The sequence below is a fragment of the Anneissia japonica genome, unplaced genomic scaffold (assembly GCF_011630105.1).
Source record: "Anneissia japonica isolate Jap-2015-1 unplaced genomic scaffold, ASM1163010v1 scaffold284860_len1800451_cov186, whole genome shotgun sequence".
Taxonomy (NCBI): Eukaryota; Metazoa; Echinodermata; class Crinoidea; order Comatulida; family Comatulidae; genus Anneissia; species Anneissia japonica.
Genome location: NW_022706010.1, coordinates 417231 through 437312, shown reverse-complemented (window position 1 = coordinate 437312; position 20082 = coordinate 417231). Strand labels below are relative to the sequence as shown.

General features: G+C 34.2%; 2 protein-coding genes across 3 annotated transcripts; one reads left to right on the top strand and one right to left on the bottom strand.

Annotated features, from left to right (window-relative positions):
- Positions 1-202: 202 nt before the first annotated feature.
- On the bottom strand, positions 203-4493 carry LOC117106007 (insulin-like growth factor-binding protein complex acid labile subunit). The gene is made up of 2 exons (XM_033247320.1): positions 4277-4493; positions 203-3295 (listed from the first exon to the last, which is right to left on the bottom strand). The coding sequence occupies exon 2, from the start codon at positions 3277-3279 to the stop codon at positions 652-654; it is 2628 nt and encodes an 875-aa protein (XP_033103211.1). The 5' UTR covers positions 3280-3295; positions 4277-4493; the 3' UTR covers positions 203-651.
- A 5287-nt stretch (positions 4494-9780) lies between these two features.
- LOC117106008 (T-box-containing protein 2-like) lies at positions 9781-18434 on the top strand. 2 transcript variants are annotated; one of them, XM_033247321.1, is made up of 7 exons: positions 9781-10579; positions 13784-13938; positions 15056-15171; positions 15444-15575; positions 15858-15919; positions 16163-16446; positions 17532-18434. In XM_033247321.1, exons 1-7 carry the CDS (start codon positions 9981-9983, stop codon positions 17939-17941), a joined length of 1758 nt encoding a protein of 585 aa, XP_033103212.1. In that variant the 5' UTR covers positions 9781-9980; the 3' UTR covers positions 17942-18434. The 2 variants fall into 2 exon arrangements, with proteins under 2 accessions (XP_033103212.1, XP_033103213.1); XM_033247322.1 differs by lacking the exons at positions 15858-15919; positions 16163-16446 and adding an exon at positions 16941-17002 and having other exon boundaries at positions 9783-10579; positions 17248-18434.
- Positions 18435-20082: the final 1648 nt, after the last annotated feature.

Below are 20082 nucleotides of genomic sequence, written 5' to 3'. Positions count from 1 at the left end.
TCCAAATTCAAAATTGTTAACTAATATAAATATTAATTTTACCAAAAATATACAAATATCAAAATATATAAATAATTAAAAAAAAATTAAAAACAGTTGGAGGAAAAACAATTAACAATCCCATGAACGAAATTGTCTAAAATAATGTTTAATTTTCCCTTTGAAAGTGCCCCAGCTGTCACAAACAAAAGAATCTTTAATATCAATAGGTAAATTATTCCAAATTCTCATGAAACGGCCAGGAATGCAGTACTTAGCAGAATCTGTATTAGCCCGCAAATGGATAAAAAAGAGTTTATTGACACGATAACTACTGATTTCGATGTTATCGAGAACAACAGAATCATGTAAACAGTTATAAAGAAGTCTACAAACAAACAGTACGGTAAAATATTTCCTATTAGCTTCGGTTGTACAGAGTTCAAGACTCAAGGCGGTTGCTATATGTATCCTCCTGTCTTTGTTGATGCAAGATGAATCTGGTAGCGCGACGCTGAATCAATTCAATTTTGTTTATGTTCTCCTTCCTATAGGGATGCCATACATTACAACAATATTAATGTTAATTTCTAATACAGAAGTGGCCTATTTTGCAAAAAAAGTGTGTCATGCGAAAAAGAAGATAAAAAAAAAATCCTATGTTTCACCTGATTAGCAATATGTTTCAAACATTTCTTCTTGGAAATAAGAGTTGAACATGGCGCCAACGCTTTCGCTGTTGATGTCTTTATCTTTCTTCTGGTTTGAACGTTTGTGTGATTTGTGATTAGGATTTGAAGACACACCCCTTCTCTCTCCCTTCTCTTTAAAATACTTCTCGTAGGCAGGCGACCCTAAACTACCTTCATCCTTTGGGGCGAGCTTACTTTTATTATCTGGTTTGGAGGATTTAATCGGAATCTCATTTCGTTCCAAATTGATTTCACTATTAGTTTCGTCGTCAGCTTGAGAGAATGCAGGATTCGTAAAAATTTGTTCCTGTGGGTCATTGTAACTAGGCTTCAAACTGACTTCTGAAATGTTAGTTGCAACAGACTCATCGACGTTTTCAAAAGTTGAAATGTCAGTCAACAATTCGCTTGGAATTTCTTCATACTGCTGCGTGGATAAGTCATCATTTTCATTTGTATCGCGGATCTCCCCATTGTCTGCCGTAGCATCTACTGTAAGAGTTGATTTTCGACTGCGAAGATGAATACGTTCTATCGGATAAGCTTTTGCCAGTAGCTTATTGTTAGTTTTTCTAGGTTCTACCTTCCGGTTTGTCCAATAGTAAATAAACAAACATGCAAAGAATGTCTGCACAAGTACAGCAATACCGATCGCTAATCCTGCCATCCTGCCAAGTTCCTCTACTGTTTTAATGGGATGTGTGACATATAGTTGAATGGTGTCCTTGACAGTTCCAACAATGTTAGAAGCAACGCACGAATAACGACCTTGATCAGCCAAAACGATGTCGGAAATAAGCAAAGAGTTGTTCGACTGTAACTGGTATTTTAGCGTTGTGGTTGCTGTGAGCTCAGTTTTATTCGGTAATACCCAAGAAACAACAGGCTGCGGAATTCCAAATGCAATACAATCCAAAACAACATCTAAACCCTCGGCTCTGAAAACAATTGTTTTGTTTAATTGTATACTTGGCAAAGAACATACTAGTTGGGAATCAGACAGATCAATTACTTTGATCCCTGTGATGTTAGGTGGTCCTTCGCAAATAGCTAGGTCTTCCATACTCTTCTGTTGTAACCATGTGTGGTATGGCTTTAAGCGACAATCACAAAGTAATGGGTTGCCATTCAAGTTGATCTCCTCAAGATATATTTGTTTTTGGAAAAAGTCGTCGTCGATTGTTTCGATATTATTCCCTCTTACGTCTACAACCTCAATGATACCTGCATTCAAAAAGTATGAAGTCTTCAGATCATCTAACTGATTGTCACTTAATACAAGATGAGTCAAACTTTTTCCTATAACTTCAAAAAAATCAGAAGGAATATCATATATATTGTTTCCTGAAATATCGACTATATTAAGAATATTAGAATGATTAAACGTCATAGAAAAATTTCTTAGCCACTGCGGGGCATGATTTCCCCCGATAAAAACCTTGGTAAGATCTGGAAGAAACGCAAACGCACCGATTTCAAGACTCTGTATAAAATTATCGCTAATGTCAATGACCTTCAAATGGTGTAACATCACGAATGTTCCATATTTGACCTCCTGGAGATTGTTACCATTCAGATAAATTCTTTCAATGTGTGTTAATGTAACGAAGCTGTTTGGTGATATGAAGTAAATACGATTACGACTAATAGAAAGTACATCTATTGGCGCTGCAATGTTCTGAAATGAAGATGGTGTGATGAACTCAATCTGGTTGTTCTCCATTAGGATTTCAGTTTGACCAATACTACTATCAACATTGTTGTCTTCTGTTGTTACACTGACGTCGTGAAGATCATGTATAAGGTTACTTTCTAGTATAATTGATCTAACTGCTCCTGCCATAAAATCTATCCCAGCAAGTCGATTATACGACAATTCCAAAATTTCCATAGTGCTCTTTGTGACAAAACGAAAATTTGTCAATTTGTTATGGCTGACATCAATTTTTCTTATCTTTTGAAAACTAATGGAAGCGTCTTCGACAATGAAGGCACTTATTTGGTTTTCTCTCATATCCAGATTGGCCAATAAGGGAACTCCTTCAAAACTTTCAGCTATCACATGGCCTATATTGTTGCGACGGAGGGACAATGTCGTCAGCCGGGGTAAATGCAATTCAGGTGTGAGTAAGAAGATATTGTTATCAAGCAGCAACGTTTCAAGAGAAACCAGCTCGTTTAGAGCAGGAAGATAACTCAGATGATTATTGGATAAAATCAGTAAATGCAACTTGGTCAGTCCTTCAAATGCTGAGCTGCTTACATCGCTAATATAATTTCCATTCAAGTTTATTTCAACAAGCTGATTAGCGTGAGCGAAAGCATTTTTCTCAAGATGATCAATATGATTATGTTGCATACTCGAAACACGTATTTTTGTTGCATTTACAAATGCATTGTCAGGAATTCTATGAAGAAGATTATTATCGAAGACAAAGATTCTTGTTCTATTTTCAAACTCTGGAAAGCATGTGAGCTCCTTCGACGAACAGTCTGAAGTGTTTGTTAAATCATCAAAACTACAAATGACGTCAAGGCAGCCATCAGCACAAACTATAACGGTTAACCCAATGATGAGTATGAGGCTGGAGTTACCTAATTTGTTCATGTTTCCATTACTGCATCTTTATAAGAAAATATAAATTTAAATATATTCGTCAAAACATACACAAATTCAAAATATAGACATCAAAATATAAAAACATAGGCCTACACATAAGAAATATCAAAATATTTTTTTTCATAAATTTTTATATTGGTGCTATCGAAAAAATTATATATTGGTATCTTTATTGCAAAAAAACAAAACAAAACAAAACAAAACCAAAAAAAAAACATTAAAAAAAAACAAACGTAAAAAAACACATTTGCATCCAAAGGCTGAATTACTGTATTTTTTTTAATGATTTTTTTTATGAAACGGTGACATAAAGGCTGAAACTGAAAATACATGCGATAGAATAGAGTCACAGGCAGTATTCGGTAAATAACAATTAAATTTAAATGTGTACAAATACTACAATATAGATTAGGGGCCTACAGACAATAAAATGCAGTATTTTACATGATGTCAAAATGCCTTCGCTTAAGAATTAAATTTCATCCTTTGGCTTCAAATACATGTTATTTTTATTTTTTGTAGTAACAAAGATACCGTGATATATAGGTCGCTATGTGCTATGTTAGATGTGTATAAGAGACAGCACTTTAACTTACAAAATTATTTTAAAAATCAGTGGAGAAAAAAACTGTACTCTAATTTAAGTATTGAGAGTGCCATTCCGGCCATCTGAATGTGCCATCATAAATTGGTTCTTGCCTCAGCCCCAACCATGGTGTACTGAGGTGGTGTAGACCCTCTATGTCTGTGAAAGTAGCTCCATATTCGCCTCTCTAGTTTAAATTACTGGATCAGCCACTGGAAGCGCCTGTACAGGTAGGCCTACAAACGAGTATCATTTTTAGACTACTGTATCAACTACCTAAAAAGCACCACCGTGTCAGTTTAAACAAACGAAGAGTTGGTTTTGTATAAACATCTGTTGATGTGTATAAAGTCTTTCAGATCGTCACTATGTGTTAAAAACATAAACATAATATCTTACCTTTAAAAATATATATAGAACACTACCAAACAATAATTTGATCTCGTACCCTGTGTATAATGTACAGCTAAGATATATGTTACTCCATATGGTAAATGGTACCCAAGGCATGTGCATTGCTGAATACCAATAATAAACATGGTAAATTGTCAATTGAAAGCAAACAGTGCACTTAATCAATGTATTTACTTTCGCTGTTCGAGCATAAAAACGTAAACACCTAAGCAATGCGTGCATAAACACCAATTCATATATTTTAATATCTATCTTTGGTGTACTTTGTTTGCACAGTTTTTTTTTTCATATAGTAGGCCTAAGCATACATTCGTGAATGTGTAGGTTAATCCTCAGTCTACTGAACGTTTTAAATTGTGTTTGATAGCTTGATGATATGTCCCCGACTACGTCGTCCATTTAGTTGGCAATCCTGTATATATTCATGTTTAATATCTTAGCATAAGCAAGACTTTAGCCTATAATGATAGATACCGGAATTTTAATCTATGACATAAATATATGCTCTATTTACACAAGTTTCTCTACTTCATAGGTCATACGTGCCTCTTATATGATCATTAGATTCATGTCATCGCCACTGTCATCGTTTCTACATCATCGCTGTTATCACCATTAACTTCGTCGTCGTCATCACCATCCGCTTGATCATTATTATTATCATCATCCAGTGTCATCATCATTACAATCATCATCATCATCATTTGCATCAACAACAACAACATTTCTGTTTGCTTTGAAATTAAAATTAACTTGATTTGCATTAATTTAGCCTTACATGTCAGAAATTAATTATTTTTTCATTAGGAATAGGCATTTTGTTTTAGCATTTGTAGACTGTGCTTTAAACCTGTGTTTCCTCGATCAGTGATGAATTCTATGATGGCTGTCATGCCTTGAAAAGATTCTGATATTTGCTAAGATATCCCTCCTCCACTGGAAATTTGCTAAGCAAAATATTCACGCTCCCTCACTTATCATCGAGCCCTCCCATTTCACCTTCGCCCAACCTCCATCAGCCCCACCCCTATAACTGCGTCTTTATTGCCATAACATACTTTCGATGGGGCATAGGCCCGTTGCTACCTGACCACCCGGCCTTTTGCCACCCAACCCTTTGCCACCCGGCCCGTTGCCACCCGGCCTTTTGCCACCATAGGCCCGTTGTCCCCCGGCATTTTGCCGCCCGGCTTTTTGCCACCCGGCCTTTTGCCATTTAGGCCTGTTGCCACCAGGCCTTTTGCACCGGCCCGTTGCCACCATAGGCCCTTTGCCACCCGGAACGTTGCCACCCGGTCCGTTGCCACCTTAGGCCCGTTGCCACCCGGCTTTTTGCCACCCGGCCCGTTGCCACCCATAGTTGTATAGTAGGCCTGTCACGCAAAAATTGGTCCGGGCCAAAAAATGTCCGGCGGACAGATTTTGGCCGCCAAAATCGGTCTGCCGGACTACTAAAATCGGTCCTCCGGATGATTTTAGCCGCAAAACCGGTCCTAGTAGGCCCACTGTCCTTCGTAGTTTACCGCTAACGAGAAGAGCTTCATCCAAAGTTTATCATTGACGGTTATTTCTCATGAGAAAATATATAGGCTTGTAATAAATTGTCCGCATAAAGTGACAAAAACCAAATAAATTCCATAAAGTTCATTGTACACACATAATATAAGCTTCTGGTTATACTATAAATAACTATTATTATTATAATTGTGTTGTTTTTTAATTGTAAAAGCACAGGATATTTCTTTCTATTTTAGAATAAGAATATACTTGAAAATAAAATGTAAAAATAAACTAGAAACTGCAGTATTTCTCTCTTTATGCGGATTTATAACAATGTTTATTTCTGCAATTTTCTCCTAGTGGTAAGAACACACATAATATAGGCTTGTGGTTATACTATATACATAACTATTATTATTATAAATGTGTTGTTTTTTAATTGTAAAAGTACAGGCTATTTCTTTCTATTTTAGAATAAAAATATACTTAAAAATAAAATATAAAATAAACTAGACACTGCAGTATTTCTCTCTTTATGCGGATTTATAACAATGTTTATCTGCAATTTTCTCAAGAAAAAAATCTGCTACAGTGGGCCTACTAGTAGGCCTACAAATCTGTAAAAAAAACCCCGCAAAAATAATATAAATATTCGACATTTTCAAAGGTGACAAAAGGCCGGTTGGGAACGGGCCTGGGTGGCAACTGGCCTAAGGTGGGAACGGGCCGGGTGCCAAAAGGCCTGGGTGGCAACGGACCGGGTGGCTAAAGGCCGGGTGGCAACAGGCCTAGGGTGGCAATGGGCCGGAACCTCTTTCGATGATGTTTGTACACACCTTGTCGCTATGTGCTATGTTTTCCCACAAATGTTTTGATTTAATGCTTTATTCTAGCTAGCAATTCAATGGATGGAATAACACCATCTAATCTGAGGCTCAGTATAAAAAGACTTGTAAAGATGGGTATTAAAAAAAACAGTGGTTTGGAGAATGGTTTTGTATAAATAACCTACATAAACTTTACACGGATGTTACCCTGAAACATTCGTTTCCAGTCGGAGAAAGAGTTAAAAACTGGTGTTCGTTCTTTTCTTTTGATATGACACAGAGATAGAAATGACTCTGCTAACAAATTTTAATTAAACGATTACAACAGGAACCTTAAATACTAATTTTATAATATTAAAAAATAAATGCACGGTGGAAATTGCAATCGACAATTTAAGATACGTTTGTGCAATTTCTTCACATTTATTTATAAAGAAAATAGTTGATTATTCATTAAGTAAAGATACAGGTCCATGTGTCTTGTCACTTTTGTAAAAACTCATATTGTTTTATTAATGATTTTATTAGTTTATGTTTATCCCCATGGCCTTATCCAGTGCCAATATTTTAAGTATATTAGGCTCACATGGCGATGACTCATTTTGTTCACTGGCGGCCGTCGAATTCGATTTTATTAATAGGCATAAGAAAACCTGAACTAATATAAACATGGTCTGCTTAGCCGCTTTCTTGAGATAGTTAAGCCAGCACTCGCTGTGTCGTAAGACCGTCGGCGACGAATCCAACTTCGCTCCCTCTGAGCGTTAAACGACACGACGCCGTCCGCTGATTGTCGCTGGTAGTCTGAACAGATCGTTATTAAAAACGATCAGTTGCGCGCGCGTCATGGCATTCTTCATAAAATCGAGTCAGTCGAGAGTGACAATTTATCAATGTTGGTGGGGCCGTATTGTAGATTTACAGCTAAACTACGAATTAAATATTAGGCCTAATTACAAAACATAATACGCTGACATACTTTTGATTATTTGGCAAGTGATCTGAGAAAAAAACTCGAACGCAGTCGACTTAGAAGGCATTAGGTCTATCACTAAATTTCAAAGAGCAAACCAAAATAAGATAATTATAGTTTGTGTACAATAATTTGTATCTTTTTCAACTTCAAAGAACCATAAGGTAGTGCTTTGTATCACTGCTGTTGGCCGCTACGTAATTTGCGAACAGAATGGTAATTTCGTCGGGTTTAATAATCCTCTAATTTTTGGCAAAAATTATCAATTATCAATTCGGTACCATAATTTGCGATTTTTTTCTGGTTTATATATTAACTTAGTGACTCTGAGTGTTTGAGAAAAGGAAGTTAAATGAGTGGACTTAAAACAAAGTCAATTGTAGTTTTTCATACTTTAAGCATAATTAGTAACACGAATATCTATACAATAAGGACTACATGATTGACGGCGTCAATTACTGGTAACAACGCTACCTGGTCAGTATGTACTTTATAACGTATTCTAAGAATCACAAGTTGGAACTCCTCCCAATTCTTTATTTCTAATTTACACAAAAGACTTAGGAAAGCTTTCCTGTTTCTTTTGTTTTGCACTCAACTTAAGTCAATCGTCCAATTAGACAGTATTGTGCAATGTATAATTATCGTCTTAAATTCACTATTATGCAGGGCGAAGCGTTTTATATCTGTTTTGTTTGGAGTAAGGCTCGCATATGAGAGCTGAAGTAATTGTAAAGTCAAATAGAGCTCAAGATAAGGCTGATGCAGTTGGTAATTGGCGAGACCATATTTTTTTAGAATAATAAATGCTTCGGTACATCACGTTTAAGGCCATGTAAAAAAATAAGTTGTTGATCGTCGAGTCCCCTCCCAACATAACAAAAAAATCACTCGACCATTTTTTGTTTCATTTTTGCCAAAAATCTTTCCGCCTACAATTCAACTTCGGCTAGGTCTAGGCTTTTTTGTGTGTAATTATTTTGTCTAATATTTGTTTGTTCGCATTAATTCCACCTGATCAAACACTACACTGGAAGATCTGTCAAAGCAAAGCATTAAAGTCAGCCACCAAGCCACCATTTACACATGAGGCATTGCACTCCATGGGTGATATAAAGACTTGGTATGTATCAATGGGTGGTTTAATTACCGGGGGAAAATCTATCTTCCTACCAACTTTATTTTTTTAAAAGGACGATCAACAACTCTATTTTTAAATGGCCTAATTATTAAACTCTTAAACTGGTGGAGGGTACAACAAAACATATAAATAAGACTCCCCTAAAATAGTTCCACCTCCAACAGTAAAATAATTAAATAACAACTAGAAACTAGACCACACATAGAAAGGTATAATATCTGTCTCTTATACACATCTAGATGTGTATAAGAGACAGTTGTACACACCTTGTCGCTATGTGCTATGTTTTCCCACAAATGTTTTGATTTAATGCTTTTAAAGTCTGTCTCTTATACACATCTAGATGTGTATAAGAGACAGATATATATCCGATAAACATAAATTAAACATAAAGTAAACATAATTAAGGCCTATAATTATATACTTGGTCAGCGTCACACCGATAAAAAATCAGGAGTAGTGGGTAAGTTTTACTTCAAATACAGTACAGTAAACATAGCCTATGTAGTGGTCCCTGAGAGATTATTATTGTTTAAATTCGGCTTTAAAAGTTGTGCTTTAATCTGCTGCTGAATTTTAAAAGTAAGGAGAAAGTCATTCGTTGTAGAACGTTGTTAAATTAGTTTTAAAAATGTCTTTATTCACGGCTTTCAAAGTTTTGCTATTGATCTGCTGCTGAATTTTTAAAGTAAGGAAAAGTTATTCGTTGTAAAAAGTTGTTAAATTATTTTTTTTAAATGCCTTTATTCATGGAGGTGCTATATCCTGCTTTAAGCATTTAAATATATTTCTGAAAGATTAGGATGTTTCCTGTATATATTTTTAACATAATTATACAAAGGCATGTTTTAAAGTAACCCTTAACATGATTAAACACTACGTAGAATCCTCATTAATGAAAAGCATACAATTTGTATTGTATTGATGTCTAGTTTTATTGAATAGGCTTCAGTACTAAAATGTGACGTCATATCTCGTTGTATTACGTAATTGTAGGCGTTGAGTTACTGTTGTTTTTATTAGCCAATAGGGATGAAGCAAGGTGATTTTTTTTTCTGTGAAGCATGCTATGTATACAAAGGTATGTCCAGGGGACGACTGTGAATTAGACCCATGTTTTAGGAAGGATAACTTGTAAATGTAGCAACGGACCTGAAGTAGAAGGCGTTAATGTGTGAATGTTCTCACCTTGTAAAAAGGTGTTCGGATAATTCATCTTAAAAGTAAACTCTCTCGAAGTTGTAGATCATGATAAGAGCGGAACGAAGTTGCGTCAGCACTCAACAACAGGTGTCATATTCTTACCAAAGTTCAATACCAATTGAATCGACACACTTTTCTGCATATACTGATGGTATAGAAACCGGTGAACATTCGGACAATTTTTCAATTCATCGATTGTTGAATTATAGAGGTAATGAGAAAGGAAATCAGGCCTATGATGGTGATCGACAAGAACACACAGAGGACGAAGATAGCGAGAATATACTTAATGGACGAACTTGTATTCGAAACAGTGTTGCAGCGGATATTGGTGAAAATAAGGAATCTTCTTCTTACCCTCAACCTGGCTTTCCACAACCTTTTTTTGCAGCGTCTGCAGTAACGTTGATGTCTGAAAATCCAGGCCGAATCTCCCCAACTGAACAGCAGTATGGCGTTAGTTCTAGCGACGTACATACAGTTATTAACGGTCTGGACACACCTGCCGATAAACCGCCTCCAGAAGATCCTCAGAAATCGGTCCAATGCATAAAATCGAAAGTATCTGTATTTCTCTGTAATCGAGAATTATGGATGAAATTTCACCAGCACGGAACGGAGATGATAATTACAAAACAGGGCAGGTGAGTTTTAACAAGACAAGCAAAATACAGTAGATAAAAAAATCTAGATGAAAGTGCTAGCTTATTATTGTACCCCGTACAAAACAAAATAATAGGCCTAATTTTGCTTTACGTCTGTGAATGACCGTAAATAGAAACTGTTGAAGGTTCTGTAATTTTCATAATTACTAGTTATCATGCATTTGATTGGTGAATAGTTTATGATAGGATAGACCTACTCAAATCAAGAAAATTAATCGTTGTTGGTTAGTATACGCATGGAGGTATAATATACGTTTATGATTACGGTACTGTATATATCACTTGCGCTATATATAAGTTATTATTCGCGGTAGATGCTTGAAGTTTATACCAACTACACACTATATAGTAGCCTATAATCGTTTTTTCATACTGTTACCAGGTAAGAAACAGCTTTTTAGTCTATACGTTTATACATTACCACCGGTGGTATGTAAATGCTTTTTATTATGGTTATGATTCTGTACCAATGTTAATATCAATTAAAATCAATGATTCAATTATTAAAGTCTTTTGTATTAACAATATCAAGTTTGGATACATTTTTAAATTCTTAGAAGAAATAAAGCAGTATACTGTAGGTATGTACTCGTCCATTTAAGTGATCATTCTACGTACTTACCAGCTCTTTAAAGTCGCAGATCGTAGAGATATTTTTTTCTTCTATAAGTTTTTTTAGTCAACTCAACCTGAAAGTAATTGATGACCAAAATAATCAGGCCGCATATGCTAGACTATAGGCTAAGAATATCAACCTACACTCTATATAAATTATAAACGACGTCTGTTATTTACGACGAAAATTGTTTTTGCGTTCATATGTTCTGTTGTAAGCTGTATATTTGAATTCTACGAGTACAGTATAGCAATTTTGTGAGAAATTTTGATGATGTATATTTAATTTTATTTTAAATATCTTTTGATAAATATTTGAAGTCAAGTATAAAATTCGCAATGTCGCCCAATGGTTTAATGACATTTCTAAGTTCAATTTTAATTTGAACTGTGGAAGCTATTTCTTTATAGTCAACAACTCCCTACCACTTGTCAATGTACTGTCATTAATAAATACAAAAAAAATGAATTTCTAGTATATTATATACTATATTTCCATAGTTTCCAACTGAAATCAGAACGGGACTTAGTTGGTGTTAACAAAGACACGTTATTATTTAAAAATACCTTTCATATTTTTCGGATTTAAGTAGGCCTATACAGTATTAGTAATAATACAGGCTAGTTAGCCCATCGGTTGTGGCTTGGACTCCCAACAGGGGGGGGGGGGGGGGGTTCGAAACTCTAGCTGTGCAAACCGCTTGTGTCCCTTAGCAAGGCACTTTACCTACGGTTGCCTCTCTCCACCCGGGAGTACAAGTTGGTAACTGGTAGGTTTGAACACAACTGCGCTGATACTAGCTGCAATATTATGGAATTCTCCCCAGGGAGCTGAGTATGTGTTCCGTGCGTGTTTGCGCTATATAAGACCGATATATTATTAATATTAAAGCGAAATTGAAATAACCTATATTTTTCAATATGACAATATTGAACCCACCATATGTGATTCCTTAAATTAAACTATTCACAAAATTTATCGATGATTTTATTTGGATTTCTAACTGCCTTTGTATAGGCCTATTTAAAAAAAATTGTTACAAAAGAGTCTACCGTTTTTTAGAAAGACGTGAATATTTAATTTTTTTAAACTAGGCCAACATTTTACCAGGGAGGTGCTATATTTCTGATTGTATCATGGTGATGTAAAGGGCTACTGCCGACTTTTTGGATACCTCAATCATATTTCAATGTAAAGGGAACGCTGTGTTACACAAGTTCATTGTCTTAATCTTTAGTTCACTAATTGGCATTTTATTTAAGAAGATTAGCAAGATTAAGTGTCACTCCTTCCAACACCCACTTAATTCCCATTACTTTAAGCACGTAGAACATGTGTCACATTGTTACTTTTCGAGAAACAGAATAAAGAGCTGCAGATACTTGTCTAAGCTTAATTCTTATCTTTCAGTAATTTGGTCATTAATCTTTGAGATTTCTTAGTATTATCAATGTCGGCATTGATAACGATAATGGGCTAGCAATTAATGTATAGACCTATGTGGGCCCGCATTGTTATTACAGGAAGTAGACACTAATAGGATTTTTACATAGCATAAATATTATGTTATATGTGGCTCAAAATTCTGTATCCGTAACAAGAACATTGAAAAACGATCAAATTAAACGGTTGGTATGTTGAGAAATACAATTAATGGTTGAACTGGTTAATGATACTTTTTTAATGTTAAGTATGAAGATTTGTATCATAGCGCTCACATCCATTTTAAATGGTTTTGAAGCCCTAATTAATTAAAATTGTATTAGATCAACACCTAATCTCAGAACATAGAGCCTCTGTTTTTTCTTTTTTTCTTTTTTTTTTAAATTTTAACAATATTTAGTGGTGTAAGGTTCCACATAGGAAATTAAAAGAAAAAACTACAATGACTTTAAAACGGGTCAGTTATTTAAATATTTTACAGATAATAATGTGCACAGGTGATAATTAGGAGTAACCTTGGTATTCGTTATTATCTTCTCCTTAATTGATATAATATTGTCTACATTTATGTAAGGCCTACAGTAAATTATTCTGTCCATACAAGTTTGATAGCGCTAATGAGTCTCGTTACGAATCAGTACTTATACTGTAATGAGATAATCCTTGATTCGTAAACTACTGATAAGCGCTCCCTATATCATACAGTATTGATAGCATGATTATAAAAAAGGCATTTGTACCAGATGGAAGCGATTTTTTAAATATAATTTTTAAAAATTTATACGGTAATGTTTGACAAAAATCCTGAATTGAATAGATTAAATTTCTTATACATGTTTGCTCAATTAGTGTTTTATTTCATTCATTTATTGCGTTACTGTACGGTATATATTAAAAATCATGAACGGAATTCCTTAGACCTACATTGAACTCAATTATTTTTTTTTTCAATTTTCTGGATATTGTAGGCTTTTTTTAAAAATTCATTTTTTATCAATTAAATTACATTGTAAAATATTAAATACAATTTATCTTAGTCCTAACTCTATATCCTCATTTTAAAACTTGTGTATTTAATAAACATGAGGATATGTGTTTATGTTTACCCATTTTTATTTTTGCAGACGAATATTTCCACAGTTGGGTTTCCGCCTCGCCGGTTTGAATCCCACATCCACTTATAATGTATTTGTAGATATGGTTCTTGCAGATCCAAATCATTGGAAATTTCAGGGAGGAAAATGGGTTCCCACTGGCCAAGCTGAACATCTCAGTAAAGGTACGTTCAATCATTAGTCGATTACATTGGCAGTTGTTATATGTTTTATTTATTATACTTGAGTAATGCCCTGTCCAAACTATCAACTTTTATTTGACAAAAACATGTGATATGCGTAAATTTGGTCATCATGACATCACGTCGAATCAAATGAGGCGAGTCAAATGGCCGAGCGGTTAGCAGGGGCGCCGCAAGGTACAGCCATAATATCAGTGCTGGTTCGAACGGCAGACTAGCCTATGGTTCTGCTGGTAGAACAAGTCTTCTCGGATAAGGACTATAAACAGTAGGCCCAGTGTATACAGTGGCTCGTGTGCAATATAAAGAACCCAGTACATCCTTCGAGATGAGTAGGGGGATACCCGGTGTACTGGAACAGACAGCCCCTGTGGTGGACGACGAGAGTTGCTGGTACCGGGTTACCGGGTAGCACAGGCACGAAGGGACCCTTAGGGGTGAAGAAAGTAATTGATCGGGTTTCCTAGTCCACATATCAAGCGCCCTGAACATCTTATATATGGATACGGCACTATATAAAACTACACTATTATTATTATTATTATTATTATTATTATTATTATTATTATTATTATTATTATTGTTATTGTTATTGTTATTGTTATTGTTATTGTTATTGTTATTGTTATTGTTATTATTATTATTATTATTATTATTATTACATGTATTATGTATAGGTATATCATGACTATATATGAATTTTTTTGTCAAAGAAAATTTGATAAACTAGACAGAGCTTTAGGGACGTCCAAATGCTTATATTTGTGAAAAATCATTAATGGGCCTACCTACCTGATAAATTGATTGTTCCAAATACATTTAAGTTTGAAAATTAAGAAACAGTATCATATTAAATTGTATCATACTGCTATGACAAATTAATGCGAAATACTGTATACCGGTATGTCATTTACAATATTGAGAATTGAATGTATATATTTTATAAAGAGATCTAAGAACGTGATCTGGGAGCATTACTTGAAAGAATGGTCTTTCTAAATTGTTCATATTTTTGAAATAATTCATTGAGGGGTTAAGATACCCTAACCCAAGTATTGCGATATAACTGTGTTCACATTTTATTTCTCCCTTTCTCCAGGGAACATGATGTACATGCACCCTGACTCGCCAAACAGCGGCGAACATTGGATGAAACAAGATATAATATTCAACAAACTCAAGTTAACCAATAACAAAGGCAAAGACAACGGCTACGTAAGTAATGACGTTGGCAACAGTCATATGCAAATTAGCAACAATGTATTAGCTGTCCATGAGCAAAAATATTTTAATAAAAATGCAAAACAAGCTCTGTCTGTAAATGGTATCTTAAAACTTAGAGAAATTTATGGCAGATTATGACGTCAGAATACCACTGAAAATGAACCACTACAATCTTCATTAAATCTATAGCATACGCTCAGCTTTGTAGTTGTTACAAATTACATACACTGCTCTCAACGGTATTGTTTTATTTTTGTCCTTAGATTGTTCTAAATTCGATGCATAAATATCAGCCTAGGATACATGTGATGGACTTAAACGAGAGGTACAAGATGTTGACACATTGCTTTCCTGAAACGCAATTCTACGCAGTTACAGCTTACCAAAACACAGACGTGCGTAATCAAGCGTTTCACTTAACTTATATATATATATTTTTTTTTGTGGTACGGTATTTTGGGCTATGTATATATGTATGTATGCATGATTATATATATACATATATATATATATATATATATATATATTATATATATGGATATGTATTTAGATATATATATATGTATATATATAGTCCTATATATATGTATATGTGTGTGTAATAGAAAGTGTAATGATTATAATAATTAATGTGTTACTATTAAAAACATTCATATGTCTTTACGTTTATCTCATAGGTAACACAGCTGAAAATTGATTATAATCCATTTGCCAAAGGCTTTAGAGACAGTTATGACGGGTAAGTCCAGTTATATATTTTGAACAAATATATTTTGAACTTTGTAACGACCTTGTATTTAATGTTGGCCTAGGCCTGTAATTAAAAACACGGTGTTTATTCTGTATATTAAGGATGTTTTTGTTTTTAATAGACATACACTAGTTACAATGCCTTTCCTATGTTGACATTTCTTTAGAAAAATTCATAATTCATAATTGTAATAAAAATCACCAAAATAATATACTTCTACTTCCGCAATAGGTCACGCGATCATATATCATCGTCTCTAAATGGGCATTCCCAGTTGCCTTACTCGTATCAAACGATTCATCAACATCCTATGACCGGTATAATGCACGTGGGTCAGATGCCTGAAAGTATGGCGTACTTTCGACGCTCTCATGACGATTTCTTGACTGGAGGACACGCCGTTGATCACTTTCATGGACTTCAGGGACCGAATTACCAACTCAATAATACTCATACGCGATTGAACGAGACATATACTCGTGACCTCTTATTGACAACCACAGCGCCACAAACAAATAAGGCTGGAAGAGTGATTGGAGCCGACATTAAGTCCTTGGAAGATATTTTTAATGATTTTTTACTTAAGAAATTTAATTAAATTATGCAAGATTCATCCCATCCATTATTTTCAGACATTATCATAAATAGATCGGGAAGGGTTAGACATAAACAAAACAAAATATCCACAAACTGTTTTAAAAATTCAGCATTGTACATCGCTTGTAATCTATTTAATCAAAATTTCAGAAGATAACTGCACAGGACTCAAATTTATATTTTCTAAGATTCTATGTCATGTACAACAAATATCTCAGAATGTATTATTTTGACAATAAAGTTGACTTGTATCTTGTATATGTATATGTGTATATGCATATACATAGGCCTATATATATATATATATATATGTGCGTGTGTGTGTGTGTGTGTGTAATAGAAAGTGTAATGATTATAATAATTAATTTGTTACTATTAAGAACATTCATATGTCTTTATGTTTATCTCATAGGTAACACAGCTGAAAATTGACTATAATCCATTTGCCAAAGGCTTTAGAGACAGTTATGACGGGTAAGTCCAGTTAACAAAATTTGTAATCCAATCAAATATATTTTGAACTTTGTAACGACCTTGTATTTAATGTTAATGTATTTTAAACACGGTGTTTATTCTGTATAATAGGGATGTTTTTGTTTTTAATAGACATACACTAGTTACAATGCCTTTCCTATGTTGACATTTCTTTAGAAAAATTCCTAATTCATAATAATTGTAATAAAAATCACCAAAATAATATACTTCTACTTCCGCAATAGGTCACGCGATCATATATCGTCGTCTCTAAATGGGCATTCCCAGTTGCCTTACTCGTATCAAACGATTCATCAACATCCTATGACCGGTATAATGCACGTGGGTCAGATGCCTGAAAGTATGGCGTACTTTCGACGCTCTCATGACGATTTCTTGACTGGAGGACACGCCGTTGATCACTTTCATGGACTTCAGGGACCGAATTACCAACTCAATAATACTCATACGCGATTGAACGAGACATATACTCGTGACCTCTTATTGACAACCACAGCGCCACAAACAAATGTAAAGCAGCTTCTACCTGTATACTCTTCTCCACCGGTGACAACTGAGAAAACCGTACCTATACCTGGTGATTTAATGCGGAATTCAAACGCAAATTGGCTTGATGCACCGCCCTCTATCAACGAGTCGTATCCACAATCGGATCGGAAGCGTAAAAGATCACCGGATAGTCCGGGCGAGTCGGCAGCTGACGGACAATTACAAATCGATACGGACAGTGGCTACCTCGGTTACAATAGTCATTTACGGTATCAAGAACTTTACTCAAATACACATTCTTTTTCTAGTCATTCTCATAATACTTACTTGCATCAAGCGAACATTAGAGACGGAAATTACAGTGCCCCAGATGATGTTCATTCCGTGTTGAAATCTATGAGGCAGGTGTGTTATGAGCAGCATGCTTAGGAATTTAAAATATACCTATATACTATAGCCTACTAAATATTAATATCTGTTTTTATGATCATCTTTTCATGAACACTCTACAGGGGTAGTAAATTTTGAAAACTCCGTATAGAGGGCGTATACAATAATATTTTACTGTCAAATGAGCTTATTACAAAGGACGGGGTCTATAGGGTAAAGCATCTTGAATCAGTATTTTAACTATTGTCCATAACAATTCAGATCTTTTAAAATGTATTTATTCTTTACTTGTAATTTTAGCAATATTTAATTTTTTTTTATCGTTTCGGTTTTATCCGAGATCCAAGATCAAATTATGCATTAAACAATACCGTAATTCTTTATTTCGTCTTTATTTTCGGGTAACAAATGACGTCATAGTCTCTCAATTACAGTTTTAATCACAATAATAATTGTATATATTTTGTTTTTTTATGATAGATATTGTATCGTGTTCAAAACGTTCTGAAATAAATGTAGGCTTATATATCAATCTTGTTTCGTGTTGCAGATTTGTTTTAAAATGTTTTTATTTCGTGTAATACAAGCAGGCCGGGTGTATGACTTTTGTGGCGCACAAATTTATTATCCGTGGCGGATCTTGTGGTTGTTAATTTTATTGTTTCACCAGCCATTAAGAGCTAACTATTATCCGTCAAACATACAATGGCAATAACTACAGCAATAAATGTATACAATTAAGACTAAGAGGAATTTTTAGCTTAATTACCTAAGGACTACATAATAATGAAGAGTAAGTTCTGATGTCAAAAAATAGTAAAATAAGTTACGCAAAAATATAATCTTAAAAATGTAATCTTAAAAATTCTACAAATTATAAAATGTTGATGAATTACTTCGCGGTTTGCTATGTCAGAAATTTAGCTCTAGCTAGATTTTTGTGCCAAAATGGATTTTACTGGCTAACTTTATCATTTTTGGTGTGCTGAATTCAAAAAAGTTTGGTACCATTTTTTTTTATCCACGTCATCAACCTCCATTTTGGATGTCAAAATGGCCGACGCACCACATACAACATGTTCATGTTTGGTGTCAATAAAAAGGGAATTATGCACTGATCATTTAATTGCGTTACAATTATACCTAATAATGTATATTTACAGAGATAGGCCAATTAATAAAGTCACATGACAAAAGGTCAAAAAATCAAACTCGCCAAAAGTTGTGTTTGGTATCGTTGGAAAGCTCTTCCGATGCTGAATAATGTTTTACAATACACATAATATCAGAAACGGTGTAACTGTAGTTTACAAATGTAAGCACCTTCCCCTCGGCAGTCACTAAGACTTACTCTGAGTGAGGTGTAATGTCTGGATGGAATTTAATGTCATACCCAGGACAAATTAGTCTAAAGCTTATTAAGATTTAACTAAACAATTAGGCCTATAATGATTGGACAAATTACAAATATCTTTTTCGCCTTTACCAAAATGTTCTCTTTTTATTATTATTATTATTATTATTATTATTATTATTATTATTATTATTATTATTATTACTATTATTACTATTATTACTATTATTACTATTATTACTATTATTACTATTATTATTACTGTATTATTATTATTATTATTATTATTATTATTATTACCAACATCATCATCACCATCATCATCTTACCGTCATCATTATTATCTTCATCATCATCATCATTATGACTAATAGAAACACACTTCTGTATCTTAAAAGACCAGACCTGGGAGTCAGGGATTTTAAACAAATTTAAGCTTAATTTTTGTTAAGGTAAGTTTGATAATTGCACCTGAGCGGTAAAGCCGTTATAAACCCGAAATATATATATATTTTTTCATTATCAATTATAGTGTCTATTGTCTACTCGGGTGATAATTTGGGAAAATCCTCGAATAAGGAGAAAAAGAGATCACTGATGTAGTTGTAATTGTATAGAACCTTACACGATCGATTGATCGTCCCAAGGCGCTTAAAGTGAACTAAAAAGATGGATTTACAACCGACTCTTGAAAACACCCCCTGAGTCATGGGCGTCGATCCATCAATTAATTAATTAGTTAATAAGACCCGTAGTGTTCAATATTATCTGCATACATAGATTCCTGTTTTCCTAGTATGTATATGTATATATATATATATATCTG

Coding starts and splice junctions, on each gene's coding strand:
- LOC117106007 (XM_033247320.1), bottom strand. CDS start 3,279: ATGAACAAATTAGGTAACTCCAGCCTCATACTCATCATTGGGTTAACC.
- LOC117106008 (XM_033247321.1), top strand. CDS start 9,981: ATGATAAGAGCGGAACGAAGTTGCGTCAGCACTCAACAACAGGTGTCA. Junction 15,172..15,443: donor AAGGCAAAGACAACGGCTAC/GTAAGTAATGAC, acceptor TTTTGTCCTTAG/ATTGTTCTAAATTCGATGCA. Junction 15,576..15,857: donor CAGCTTACCAAAACACAGAC/GTGCGTAATCAA, acceptor TTTATCTCATAG/GTAACACAGCTGAAAATTGA.